General features: G+C 40.6%; 2 protein-coding genes across 2 annotated transcripts in view; both read right to left on the bottom strand.

Moving 5' to 3' along the window:
* Positions 1-5,659: 5,659 nt before the first annotated feature.
* Positions 5,660-14,514, bottom strand: sst1.2 (somatostatin 1, tandem duplicate 2). The gene is made up of 2 exons (XM_024441959.2): positions 14,368-14,514; positions 5,660-5,848 (listed from the first exon to the last, which is right to left on the bottom strand). The coding sequence occupies exons 1-2, from the start codon at positions 14,512-14,514 to the stop codon at positions 5,660-5,662; spliced, it is 336 nt and encodes a 111-aa protein (XP_024297727.1).
* The window catches only part of LOC112266045 (collagen alpha-5(IV) chain), a 45,949-nt gene continuing 45,193 nt past the window's right edge, over positions 14,467-15,222 (bottom strand). The window contains exon 8 of the mRNA XM_024443537.2: positions 14,467-14,760. Coding sequence (XP_024299305.1) covers positions 14,601-14,760 — 160 coding nt within the window. The 3' untranslated portion in view covers positions 14,467-14,600. The remainder of the gene's footprint in view (positions 14,761-15,222) is intronic.

Here is a 15,222-nt window from a genome sequence, read left to right as displayed (position 1 = left end):
TCACATACACATGGTTAGCAGATGTTAATGCGAGTGTAGCGAAATGCTTGTGCTTCTAGTTCCGACAATGCAGTAATAACGAACAAGTAATCTAACTAACAATTCCAAAAAACTACTGTCTTATACACAGTGTAAGGGGATAAAGAATAAGTACATAAGGATATATGAATGAGTGATGGTACAGAGCAGCATAGGCAAGATACAGTAGATGATATCGAGTACAGTATATACATATGAGATGAGCATGTAAACCAAGTGGCATAGTTAAAGTGGCTAGTGATACATGTATTACATAAGGATACAGTCGATGATATAGAGTACAGTATATACGTATGCATATGAGATGAATAATGTAGGGTAAGTAACATTATATAAGGTAGCATTGTTTAAAGTGGCTAGTGATATATTTACATCATTTCCCATCAATTCCCATTATTAAAGTGGCTGGAGTTGAGTCAGTGTCATAGACAGTGTGTTGGCAGCAGCCACTCAATGTTAGTGGTGGCTGTTTAACAGTCTGATGGCCTTGAGATAGAAGCTGTTTTTCAGTCTCTCGGTCCCAGCTTTGATGCACCTGTACTGACCTCGCCTTCTGGATGACAGCGGGGTGAACAGGCAGTGGCTCGGGTGGTTGATGTCCTTGATGATCTTTATGGCCTTCCTGTAGCATCGGGTGGTGTAGGTGTCCTGGAGGGCAGGTAGTTTGCCCCCGGTGATGCGTTCTGCAGACCTCACTACCCTCTGGAGAGCCTTACGGTTGAGGGCGGTGCAGTTGCCATACCAGGCGGTGATACATCCCGCCAGGATGCTCTCGATTGTGCATCTGTAGAAGTTTGTGAGTGCTTTTGGTGACAAGCCGAATTTCTTCAGCCTCCTGAGGTTGAAGAGGCGCTGCTGCGCCTTCTTCACGATGCTGTCTGTGTGAGTGGACCAATTCAGTTTGTCTGTGATGTGTATGCCGAGGAACTTAAAACTTGCTACCCTCTCCACTACTGTTCCATCGATGTGGATGGGGGTGTTCCCTCTGCTGTTTCCTGAAGTCCACAATCATCTCCTTAGTTTTGTTGACGTTGAGTGTGAGGTTATTTTCCTGACACCACACTCCGAGGGCCCTCACCTCCTCCCTGTAGGCTGTCTCGTCGTTGTTGGTAATCAAGCCTACCACTGTTGTGTCGTCCGCAAACTTGATGATTGAGTTGGAGGCGTGCGTGGCCACGCAGTCGTGGGTGAACAGGGAGTACAGGAGAGGGCTCAGAACGCACCCTTGTGGGGCCCCAGTGTTGAGGATCAGCGGGGAGGAGATGTTGTTGCCTACCCTCACCACCTGGGGGCGGCCCGTCAGGAAGTCCAGTACCCAGTTGCACAGGGCGGGGTCGAGACCCAGGGTCTCGAGCTTGATGACGAGCTTGGAGGGTACTATGGTGTTGAATGTGGAGCTGTAGTCGATGAACAGCATTCTCACATAGGTATTCCTCTTGTCCAGATGGGTTAGGGCAGTGTGCAATGTGGTTGAGATTGCATCGTCTGTGGACCTATTTGGGCGGTAAGCAAATTGGAGTGGGTCTAGGGTGTCAGGTAGGGTGGAGGTGATATGGTCCTTGACTAGTCTCTCAAAGCACTTCATGATGACGGATGTGAGTGCTACGGGGCGGTAGTCGTTTAGCTCAGTTACCTTAGCTTTCTTGGGAACAGGAACAATGGTGGCCCTCTTGAAGCATGTGGGAACAGCAGACTGGTATAGGGATTGATTGAATATGTCCGTAAACACACCGGCCAGCTGGTCTGCGCATGCTCTGAGGGCGCGGCTGGGGATGCCGTCTGGGCCTGCAGCCTTGCGAGGGTTAACACGTTTAAATGTCTTACTCACCACGGCTGCAGTGAAGGAGAGACCGCATGTTTTCGTTGCAGGCCGTGTCAGTGGCACTGTATTGTCCTCAAAGCGGGCAAAAAGTTATTTAGTCTGCCTGGGAGCAAGACATCCTGGTCCGTGACTGGGCTGGATTTCTTCCTGTAGTCCGTGATTGACTGTAGACCCTGCCACATGCCTCTTGTGTCTGAGCCGTTGAATTGAGATTCTACTTTGTCTCTGTACTGGCGCTTAGCTTGTTTGATAGCCTTGCGGAGGGAATAGCTGCACTGTTTGTATTCAGTCATGTTACCAGACACCTTGCCCTGATTAAAAGCAGTGGTTCGCGCTTTCAGTTTCACACGAATGCTGCCATCAATCCACGGTTTCTGGTTAGGGAATGTTTTAATCGTTGCTATGGGAACGACATCTTCAACGCACGTTCTAATGAACTCGCACACCGAATCAGCGTATTCGTCAATGTTGTTGTCTTACGCAATACGAAACATCTCCCAGTCCACGTGATGGAAGCAGTCTTGGAGTGTGGAGTCAGCTTGGTCGGACCAGCGTTGGACAGACCTCAGCCTGGGAGCCTCTTGTTTTAGTTTCTGTCTGTAGGCAGGGATCAACAAAATGGAGTCGTGGTCAGCTTTTCCGAAAGGGGGGCGGGGCAGGGCCTTATATGCGTCGCGGAAGTTAGAGTAATGATGATCCAGGGTCTTTCCACCCCTGGTTGCGCAATCGATATGCTGATAAAATTTAGGGAGTCTTGTTTTCAGATTAGCCTTGTTAAAAATCCCCAGCTACAATGAATGCAGCCTCCGGATAAATCATTTCCAGTTTGCAGAGAGTTAAATAAAGTTCGTTCAGAGCCATCGATGTGTCTGCTTGGGGGGGGATATATACGGCTGTGATTATAATCGAAGAGAATTCTCTTGGTAGATAATGCGGTCTACATTTGATTGTGAGGAATTCTAAATCAGGTGAACAGAAGGATTTGAGTTCCTGTATGTTTCTTTCATCACACCATGTCACGTTGGTCATAAGGCATACGCCCCCGCCCCTCTTCTTACCAGAAAGATGTTTGTTTCTGTCGGCGCGATGCGTGGAGAAACCCGCTGGCTGCACCGCTTCGGATAGCGTCTCTCCAGTGAGCCATGTTTCCGTGAAGCAGAGAACGTTACAGTCTCTGATGTCCCTCTGGAATGCTACCCTTGCTCGGATTTCATCAACCTTGTTGTCAAGAGACTGGACATTGCTCTGCCATCCTAACAACACTATCAACAATGTAGGTCATTCAGGCCCTAGTTTACAATTGGCTCAGAACAGGGAAGCACAGCTGGCCCTTAAATGTGAACGGATTGCTAACAATAATGATACGTATGTCAATCTCTCATTGCTCAAAAAGGAGGAAAGATTGATTTCATCACTACTTGTTTTTTTAAGAAGCGTACCGACCTGTCTGTTTAAACTACTAACACACAGCTCAGACACCCATGCATACCCCACAAGACATGCCACCAGAGGTCTCTTCACAATCCCCAAGTCCAGAACAGACTATGGGAGGCTCACAGTACTACATAGAGCCATGACTACTTGGAACTCTATTCCACATCAAGTAACTGATGCAAACAGTAGAATCAGATTTAAAAAACATAAAAATACACCTTATGGAACATTAAATCCCATTACTATTGTAAAATGTCAGTCTAAAACATTTAGTTAGGCTTTCTGTCAAGGCACAGAGGCTGTCATTGATAATAAGAATTTGTTCTTAAGTGCCTTAAAGTGTTTGGACTCCAGGAAGAGTAGCTGCTTCCTTGGCAACAGCTAATATGGGATCCCTAATAAATACAAATACTACATGGAACTCTATTCCACATCGGGTAACTGATGCAAGTAGTAGAATTAGATTTTAAAAAACAATAAAAGTACACCTTATGGAAAAGCGTGGACTGTGAAGTGACAGACACGCATACGCACAAGCATTCTAAACACACATACATTGTGGTATTGTTGTATGGCGGTATCATGCATTTTGTGCTGTGGATATGTACTGCTGTAGCTGTGTTATACGATGTACTGTTTTATATTTTGTTTTATGTGTAATGTAAGTCTCTTGATGTGTAAACAATGTAATAAACAATACAAAAATACAGACCGCCACTGATATACAGCAACTCCAGTGCAGTCAGCAGGGATGGTGGACATGATCACAAATGCAGTGAGCCAGTGGAAGGTCATGTTGGATTCAGGCAGCCATATTTGACTAGCAATGAATCAAAGCTTACTTCTAAATAATGAAGGGACTTAAGAGCCAAATCCTGGAGGCACAAGTTGTACCACAGTGGGGGCACACTGTACAGAAAAGGCGAGGGTGTCCAGGGTTCTCTTTCCTTTCGTTGAAGCCTCTGAGTTTCCTCATTGATCCTCAGAAGCTCATGACTTGGAATACTTCTGCTACCTTTTCTATATCCAGACAATGGTGTTTGAGTGTAATTATGCAGGACTATTGGATTCTCAACATAGTTGAGTTCCACAAAAATAGTTTTGAGTACAAGACATAAGTACAGTACACACATATTTAAGATGTCTCTCATTTTAAACATATACAGGTGATTAAACAACAATGTAATGGTATTATGGCAGCCGTAATAGATTTTGGACGCCATAATGGATTTGGAGTGAAATCTAGGGGAGCCCCTTAAACGTAACGGCAAGAGGTGGAACATATAAAATGGCAGTTTCACTGTCTCAAGCCACTTGTTTTCCTTACAGCTGATTAGATTACAATAGCCACAACATTAAAAAATATATAACTTTTAACTGAATGCATTTTTGTCAGCAGGACCATACAGCACTGAATGAGAGCGAATTTTACTTGGAAAGTGTCTATTAATCAGGTACTAAAAAGTAAAGCTTACATTCATCATAAATATTCATAGTTGATACCTTTTGCATCTCTGTGTTCCAGGTATATATTTCCAAGATGCATTAAGATATCCTAATGTGTACTTGTACTTGATTGAGGAATTAAGATCACTGATTAGGAATGACCTCCCCTCACCTGGTTGTCTAGTTCTTAACTGAAAAGAGGAACCAATATCCAGCAGACACTAGGCATGGAATTAGTTTGACACCCCTGGTTTAGTGGGTGTTTTCTTTAGAGTTGATTACAACAGCCACAACATCGAAAAACGTGTAACTGTATGTATTTTTGTCAGGCATGACCATACAGCACTGAATGAGAGCAAATTTGTAGCCCAATCCCCTTCAGTTAGGCATTATTCTGCATGTTTTGTGTTTACGGGGTGTGACACAATATCTACAAATATTACTACTTTTGCAGTAAAATTGTTTTTCACAACTATCCATTTCATAAATGGGAGACATTAAAGATGTGAAAAAACATGGAGCCCTGAAACTGAAGCCCTTTTTGAGGATTGGTCACTCACTAGCCTAGTGTCAGTGTGAGTGTTTGAGGGTGATTGCATTTGAGTGTTACATCAGCCAGTACAAGATGTAATCTATGCATAAATTAATAAAGGGTAATCTATGCATAAATTAATAAAGGGTATGTCAACCGAGTCTTTGCTTTGGTTATACAAACATTTTTGTATCAAATAACTGACACACTGAAATAAAATTATTTTCTCTTTATTTCTCTTTATTTCATAAATTAGACAGGTACATCATAATCATAATCGTCAGCAGGCACAGCTACCTGCTGATTGGCTACATTAGTCAGATGAAGGTTGGCGGTGGGATGTGATTGGCAGCATCGTGTCATAAGGTGGTCAGGCTTTTCTTCCCTTAGCAAGAAGTGAAGCCCTTCCAGTAGAAGTTCTTGCAGCCAGCTTTGCGCTCGCGGGGGGGAAGGTTGTCCACTGAGCGCTCCAGGACCTCTTTGGCCTCAGCCGTGGACCCCTCACTTTTCTGGGCCTCCACCTCAGGCAAGGACAGTTCGGATAGAATGTCCTCCATCACTCGCTTACTCCACTCCTACATGCAGGAAAAACACAGACACACATACATATACACACCAGCAGAAGCCCATATCAACAAAAGCAAACAGAAACCTACACGTCATACACTCACACACAAGCGACTGTGTGTGCACGCACATACACACACAGACACACACAAATGTGATCACCACCACATTAAGGCAGTGTTAATTTCCATGTCTCATTATGTTCCCGATTCCAACCTGAGTTAAGCACGCGTATATGGAACTTAATTACATTTTTTATGCACTTTTCTCTCTAGGAGTATTCTGACCTTAAATTTAAGCATGAGAATAGCATGCTAGTCACCTGCTATTCATTCGGAGTGGAGAGCTAAGAAATGAAAGTGTGGTGGAGGTGTGTCTACAGATAAGATAGAGCGAACCTGCCGGTTCCAAGTGGAAAAAGCATCTACTTACTTTCCGATAGAAATAACAGCATTCTCCATGCACTATAATTTATAAATAGATAAGAGGTATTGATAAGAGCAAGGTAAATTAATAATCCGTCTGGCGAAGGGGATTGTAAATACACATAGCAATTGTTTTAGATGATTGTTCCTTATGATCCCAGGGGACCTATGTGAAACCAGCCATACGGAAGAAAAAAGTAAATCATCATGTATTGTGGCCTGTCATGCCAAATAGTGTCCCCCTCCTACGTCACAATGGGATTCGATGAGTTCTAGCTTCTGTTGCTAGGGCTGTTGCTAGAATTTGCAACATTCTGACCGGATCACTTAATGAACCAAAGCATCCGTTGCTATGCTGGTTGTTTGGCTCTATTTTACCTCATAGGAGGCTGCAGGCAGTTCTAGTTCTATTTCACCACATAAACGCTCTCTCAGTCCGTGCAAAATTATTACCTCAGAATTGCTCTCCAAGGACGGTGTTTTTGATGATGACAACCTGCTGACTACCTGAGAACCCTTTCTTTACCATTAATTTGTCTGAAGTACATATTGTTAAATAGGAATAAATGATATAAGCTGTTTTTATAGATTGTCGTTGCTAGCTAACTTACTGTACTTATACACCCCAGCCTGCCTAGTCAGCTAGCCAGACAGTTTTATTTAGCTAACGTTAGCTAGCTACTGTAACTGTTATAGCAGCTTTCTGTTTGTATGTAGCTTGCACTTCAATGGCATCCCTCGAGGATATTTTATTTTATCTTTCCAACCAGGTGAAGTACTATGAAGACACCACTGATCTCGACAAGAGGCGCAACATTCAGAGAAATTCACAATTCAGGTTAACGTTAAGCAGTTAGATTAGATAACTGGACAAATTTAGCTATGTACAACCATTTTCCATCTAATGATAGCTAGTTGCTAGCTATACATTTAGGTCAGTGGAGGCTGCTGAGGGGAGGATGGCTCATGATAATGTCTGGAATGGAGTACATGGAATGTTATCAAACATGTGGTTTCTATGTGGTTGATACCATTCAATTGACTCCATTCCAGCCCATATTATGAGCCGTCCTCCCCTCAGCAGCCTACAGTTATATGTCTGTCATATTGAGGTGTCTAGCTATAAGTTAAACCTGATCAATCAAATGGACAGGTGTAAACTAGGTGTCTTCGATAGACAGACACAGGGGGGTCTGTCTATCGAAGACATTGTATATACAATTATTGCAAATACTGTATAGTCTTTCAAATTTTTGATTGACTTAGTGTTGTTGTTTGTCCATTGCTATTTTTGTATAATGTACTTTCAGATCACTGAAACCCCACCTGATGTGGTGGAAGTCAAACCAGATCAGAACGCCTTCGAGTACTACCTTCAGGCACAGACTGAGAAGGATGTGGTTTTTGACCAGGTAAAAATTATTGCCTGTTGTTCATTTATTTTATAACACTGCGCTAATCCATCAAATTGTCTCACAGTAAAGTGTAACCTGTGTGTTTGCTTCTTTACGTCTCTGTCTCCTAACCTTTTCCGTTAATGTCTGGGTATCTGCCCAACACCCAGACGTGGATCCACCTGATGTCCTTACCAACCACCTTCCAACTTTTCATTACATCATCTACAGCTACTGTTGTCATTATCTGCTAAATTGTCATTATTTCGCCACTATAGCCTATGTATTGCCTTATCTCCCTAATCTTACTACATTTGCAAACACTGTATATAGATGTTTCTATTGTGTTATTGACTGTACGTTTGTTTATCCCATGTGTAACTCTGTGTTGTTGTTTTTTTCAAACTGCTTTGCTTTATCTTGGCCAGGTGGCAGTTGTAAATGAGAACTTGTTCGCAACTGGCCTACCTCGTTAAATAAAGGTAATTTAAAAAATTAAATCTGCTAAAAAAAAGTTATCTTGCTCTATCATACTGGACACATAATATGTGAGATACACAGATGAACTAAAAACACTAGCACTGCATACACTATGTAGAATGAGAGCAGCAGAGAGCAGCAGTGCCTGGACATTTCAAGTCCCCTTCTGAGACTGTCTGCCTGTTGACAGGCAGAATTCCACACACTAGAATTCAGTATTTTAGTCTATGATTGCCATGTGAGTGCACAAAAAAAATCTGTGAAAATAAATGAATGACACAACTTTACCAAAAAAGATCAAAGTTTATGTATTAAAATCTTAAATATTGCCAGAATGGTTTTCACGACTGTTTCACAATGTGTTAATTATGGTAAGTTGTAAGGTATCCTTTGATGGTATTTATTTGTTCCACATTATTCATTGTTGCATCCTATGACCTACAACAGATACATATACGAGCTATGCGAGATATATATTTTATAAATGATAATAGAGGACTACTGAAATTATATTATTTCAGTGTAGATAAGGGAAGGGCAGGTTAAAATAAAACATGACAGTCAGACAAGCCAGTGTATGAATCAAACAGATTTGCATATGAATGGATATGAAATTAGCTGACTTCCTGATCTGTAAGGTAAGTAACTTTAATGTGTCAAGTAGATTACACGTTTTCTTTGCCATTTCTGAAACGTAGCAATGTTTAAGACATGGACTTCATGTTGTAGTGTTAACAAGGTACCCAAAAGTAGTTAGAATTAATGTTTTCATTTGATTAGCATAACAACTTGTTAACAAATTGTTGCGGAAATCAGCCTTGTTTGCACAGCAATGATGAAAATAACGTAATTTAGGCTGTAATGATCTCCAAAATTCTAATCGTTAGGTCATCACACCGTTGATATAGCAACGGATGCTAATAGTTGATCGAATCCCATTGTGACTTAGAGTGGGACACTGACTGGGGGATATTATTTGGCATGACAGGCCCCTTTAAAACAGTGAAATAGGCTATAAATAGCTATGCCGTTATTCAGAATTTTAATTGTGTGCCCTCGTAATTTGCATGGATGAAATTAGGACACCAGAGGCTTCTGCAGGGCTGAAACTCCCGAGTTTATGTATGTGCTTCAGAGTGTTTTAATTATAGCCCATGCCCGGGTATTTAATTTTTATTTATTTTTTACAATTTGTATCATGTAAAATATTAGCCACTATCAGGAGCCACCATCATTTAAGACTGTCACTTTAGTGTTAGTTTATTTTTATTTGTAGTTTATATTTTGCATCATTCCATTCCGTTTACCTTTCTTTCCTATGTTAAATCCGTGTAAGTTGTTCCTGAGGCATTAGTGGATCATATTAGGCTAACGTTGTTCAACAATTTGGGATGTAGCCTATTTGAACCATTATGGAACTCAGACCACATGTAGCGGGTTAAACCTGGAGCCTGGCACACGTTTCTCGACGACTGGACCGTTGTCATACAGTCCCATGATTAGTGAGAATAAGCTAAGCAGGATTGGTCATGGTCAGTCCCTGGATGGGAGATCAGATGCTGCTGGAAGTGGTGTTGGAGGGCCAGTAGGAGACACTCTTTCCTCTGGTCTAAAAAATATCCCAATGCCTCAGGGCAGTGACACTGCCCTGTGTAGGGTGCCGTTTTTCGGATGGGAAGTTAAACGGGTGTCATGACTCTCTGAGGTCATAAATGCTCTCCAAATCAGATAGGAGGAGAATATTTGTTTTCTATCAGCAGATAATTGAGAGCTGTACAAAAACACACAGCAGCATGCAAATACTTTTTCATGTTTGGTAGAAAACATTTGGTTTGTAAAATGAGAAACTTTACAGATGAGGTGCACTGTCAGAGTGAGCTGTGCATGACTAACTAGTGAGTCATTTGTATGAGAAAGTGTCACTCAGACCGACGTGATTGTCGGTCATAGGAGGGAATGATGGAAATCTCCTTCTTGAGAAATATCGGTGTCTATTGGAGTTCACACCCCTATTACATGTAACAACTGAAATTTCACAGTCAGATTCCTCCATGCACATCGGAATCTGTGGCAGAAAGATGTGTATATGACACAGAATGAAATAAGATACACAAACTCCCCACTGGGCAAACCACTTCATTTCAACTTGGATAATTGGGTAATGTTTGGTTGAGACGGGGACCAATGAGATTACAATCAGGTAGGTTACTTTGCCTTGTTTTACCTGAGCATAACCCCAAAACTAAGGATTTATTATTATCCAGTCCTACTCTAGTTTATGATTTTGTTGTCATGGAGGACTGATTGGGCTCATTGGTTTGAGTTGCGCTCATGGAATGGCATGCTTTGAGCACTACTGAAAAGTGCTATTTACATGTGAAAAATGAATGCCATATGTTGCATTTGCTATAGGCCTACTGTTAACCTTTTTGCTGGTGACACTTTTATATATTGATAACATGCAGCTGTTTAAAGGGCAAATCCACAGATGTAACAATAGAAAAATGGTCAAAACGTCTGTTTTGGTAAAAAGCTGAGGGATGGGCCTGTTGAAATGTAACCACTTTCAGATTAAAAGACAGAGCTATGGATGCAAGGACTGACCATCCATGATATCAAAATGATTGTTTTAACCAAGTTATGAGGCTACACAGTGTTTGTTTACATTTACAATGTTTAAAAACATTGGAGAAAAACAAGCTTATATTTTGGGTTGAATTAAGCTCATGAGGCATTTATAAGTTATATTCTTCAAGAATCAATGTATATATATATATATATATATATATATATATATATATATATATATATATATATATATATATATATATATATATATATATATATAATAAGCGTTTATTCAAGTTGGATAATCTTTGGCTGAAGACAGCAGTCGCACCATTGGAAGACTTAGCTTGGACTATAGCCTACAAATGCATATGCCTGCTCTTTTCCTGCGATCCATCAAACACATTTGGTGTGTCATCATAATGGTCTCTGTCTTGTGGAACAAACTTAAACTTGCACCTTTTTCCAATGCTGATTTAAAGGTCATTAAGAAAACAGAGAAGTGTCCCAATTTTTTTTAGCAAACATCCTTTCTGAATTTAAAAGTAATCCTCGAAGTAATCATCTAGTTTTTCTAAAAGTATCTGTAATCTGATTACAATATTTCTGCTGGTAATTTAACGGATTACAGTTACCGGTATTTTTGTTACCGTTTTTTTTGTAATCCCTTAAATGTAAAGGATTACATTAAAAGCTATAATCACCCACTCAAAAATAATAAACATTTGTTGAATTTACAATTTTCAACCATCTAAAAGCACAACCAAATTCCAATGGAAAAACAATGTCTGGTTTTTGGTTTAGTTGTCACCTAAATCCCCGTGTTTTCAACCATTTAAAAGCACAGCATAGTTAAAATGGTAATAGAATGTCAGAAATGTTGTTCATTTATATATCAGATTAATGTGTTATCACTGCTTCATCTAATAGCAGAACCAAATTTCCTGGATTGCAGTTGAGATTACATTAAAATTACATGGTGCAAGTAAGTGATAAATGCCGTTTGAGATTCTGCGCAGATTATTACGGCACTTCTTACAGCCAAATCTCCACAGAACTGCGAAGACATATGCATGCTATCTTGAACATGCATGCTTTATATGATTACATAGAAATTTATAGCTGCAGTAACCTCCAAATGTGGCCATGGATGTGTTGCTCATTTTAAGGTTAAATGTCACATTAGTTTGTAAAATAACCTTAGCTTTAGGCTATCCACTGCATTACAAAAGTAATACTGAATTGTGTTCTGTTGACAATGCAACAAAATACAATTTAAAGGAGATCTGAGCCACTGGCTTAATCACATTCTTTAAATTGGAGACGTGAATCCAACATATCATTTGTTAAATTGTCAACAAGTTAAGAGGCTATTTACTGTATTTCAAAAGTGATATTGAGTTATGTTATGGGGCAGCAGGTAGCCTAGTGGTTAGAGTGTGGGCCAGTAACCGAAAGATTGCTGGATCGAAACCCTGAGCTGACAAGGAAGAAATCTGTCGTTCTGCCCCTGAACAAGGCAGTTAACCCACTGTTCCCTGGTAGGCCATCATTGTAAATTGGGAAATTTGTTCTTAAACCAACTTGCCTAGTTAAATATATATATATATTTTCAAATGTTTGGTTGTCAACCCAACCAAATATCAACATTTGAAGGAGTTTATATTCTGCTTTGATAGTTCCATCTATGCCACTGCTTTCTTTCTAGCTTTCTACAAATTAATAATTGATACGTTAGATTCACGTCTCCATCTCGACCAAAAAGTTAAAGAATATGACTAAATCAAATCAAACTATAATGCACTTTAAATCAAGTTTGATTTGATTTACTCCTATTCTTTAATGTTGATATGCATGGCACATATTGAACTATCCAAGCAGAAGATTCATCTCCCTCTAATGTTGATATTTGGTTGCACTGACAACAAAACACAATTCATTATCACTAAATATTATTACATTTGAAATCAACCAGAGCTTAAAACCGTAGGCCCATATTAGTCTATATTACCCGTCTATATTAAGTTGAATTCTAGGTTGAATTTAACAATAGCTGTTGATGACTTTGCAAATATAGGCCTAAATAGCGTCCTTGATGATATATGAGTGATAAAGTACGGTCACATTTCATTTGCTCTATTAAAACTATCTTTCGGATGACTTTGGTAGCAACAGTGAATCTATTTCGTTTTTCTTTGGAGATCTCTCAAGAATCCCTCTCATGATAGCATATTGGTAATAATGTGACAAATATCATGGCTATGCAGGACTGGGCTTGGTTAAAACCCTTGAATGGGAGACCAAAATGTAGCTGTAGATAAATCAATTCTCCAGTAGGATGTGTTGCCCAGCCTATTGTTTTTTCCCTTCTGATAGTGGATATAACATTGAAGATATTACATTGTTTTAAAGGTACAAATTCAACATATTTTATTCAAGGATTGTCTATGTTGAAATTTGGTTACCATTATGACATAATCATGTGGTTGAAATGTCACCCTCAAAACAACAGTTTATGTTGACTTTTCTCCAATCCAATGTATTTTCCATACAGAGTCCACATCACAAGACGTTGACAAATTACGTTGAAACAACGTTGATTCAACCAGTTTATGCAAAGTGGGTCCTTACTCGAGAGTGACTGTCTGTGTTGACTATGTCCACCAACAATGACCGTAACCAAAATGTTCCAAATCATATATTCAACTAAAAAAATAGAGAAAACACTTATGGGATGGGATTACTGTATACAATAACAGTATATGACTAAAACAGCTCTGATACTGTATACAAATATCAGGCCCAGTTGCATGTTTTGGCTTGACAACTGAAAATATTCATTTTAGTCCAGGAGTAATCAAATCTGAGTTTGGAGGTCCGGAATACTGCTGGTCTTCAACCTGATAATTAATTGCATCCACCTGGTGTCCCAGGTCTAAATCACACTTTGATTAGAGGGGAACAATGAAAATCAACAGTGGAACTGGCTTCGAAGTCCAGATTAGAATTGACCTGCAGTAGTCACTGCTGTTACTAATGTTGCCTAATTAAATAGGTACACGAGACCTGTCAGCTGTAGTGAGTCTATGCCCTAGTATGTGTATCGTATGTGTGTGAGTATGTGATAATCTGACCACAGACTGTTTAACTGAATTCCATTGTGGTTTGGTGTGTAAGTCTGTTTCACTGAAGCGAAGGGCACTGTGCTGTATGTGAGTCACAGTGTGGACTATGCTGTACCTGTTTTACTAACGACACATTATGTTCTCATAGTGTCAATAGTGGTGTTCCGGAATCATTGTGAGAGATGTACTCTACTGTATTCATGTTCTCGTGTCATGACACGAACAGTGCATGCTATCTGTGTGACCATGTCATTGGCTTCTCACCTGTGTGCAGCATAGAGGTACTCGTAGAATTGTAATTGAATAGTGTAATATTATGAGAGCAATAATTTAACTGCCCTATGGACCTCTTCCTTCTTCTTAACCACCCTTTCATTTGGTATGTGTATGCCATAGGAGGCAGCTGAGGGGAGGACAGCTCATAATAATGGCTGGAATGGAGTAATGCCATTGCAGACATTGCTATGAGCCTGTTCTACCCAATTAAGGTGTCACCAGCTGCCTGTGGTGTGTGCCAGTGTCAAATGCTGCTTACCTGTGTGGCAATGCTAGCGGCACGGGCCCTCTGAAGGAGTCGGCGGCTGCGGAGGTCCAGGTCTGGCTGCGAGGCGGCTCCTTGGCTGCAAATGGCCAGGGCCAGACCCAGCAGGGCCAGTGCACAGTGGATTTGGGAGAACTTCATGTCCAACAGAGCTGGGTTGGGTTTGCAGGGACGAGACACGGTGAAACTAGCTGAACTAAGCTGGACCGGAGTGTGCTGGATCTAGATCAGTTGATATGGAGCAGGCCTGGTTCTGTTGATGAGGGTTCTGTGGGGCTCTTATAAAGAGCTCGCCCTCTCAGCTCGTCACTCTGCTTCCTGGGTTGAGTGACAGGTGGCCTGTCAGGGATGTGGGGGGGGTGGACCACCAACCTCTTTCCCCACCGGCTGCCTGGCGATGATGGAATACAGTGTCATAAACCACTTAGAAACACTGTACGCTTTTTCTTAATCTCTTTGTTCAGCCATTTAGTCACAATGCAGCTCCTCTGAGACTTATTGATTTTAGATGGAGGCACGACAATAAAACAATTAGCCAATATGGATTTAGCAGACAGCGCTGATCTAAATCAAATACAAACAGAAAATGTCTGCTTCATAAAAGCCTTTAAAAACAGGAAGCAAGAGTCATCGCTTAAATGTAAAATATTAAACTTAAGTGATGACATCACGGAATACTGCCGAACAAAAGATTCCTTGCCATTGATTGCTACAGTGGGATCAACAGGTTAGCCTTTGTTTATATAAAATATGAAAAATATAATTTTGTTTGCCATGGTTAACACAGTTTCCATGAATTACGAGGTTAAAATTGTATAAACTATACTGTTCACTTGCATACTGTATTGT

This window comes from Oncorhynchus tshawytscha, linkage group LG13 (assembly GCF_018296145.1).
Source record: "Oncorhynchus tshawytscha isolate Ot180627B linkage group LG13, Otsh_v2.0, whole genome shotgun sequence".
In the NCBI taxonomy this organism is placed as follows: Eukaryota; Metazoa; Chordata; class Actinopteri; order Salmoniformes; family Salmonidae; genus Oncorhynchus; species Oncorhynchus tshawytscha.
Note: the sequence above shows the minus strand (reverse complement) of the source record. Positions and strands in the feature narration are given on the sequence as shown.

What these genes read in the sequence shown, in the direction of transcription:
- sst1.2 (XM_024441959.2), bottom strand. Translation starts at nt 14,514, where the DNA reads ATGAAGTTCTCCCAAATCCACTGTGCACTGGCCCTGCTGGGTCTGGCC. An exon ending in CCGCTAGCATTGCCACACAG is followed by an intron (nt 5,849 to 14,367) that starts GTAAGCAGCATT and finishes TCCTGCATGTAG; the next exon opens with GAGTGGAGTAAGCGAGTGAT.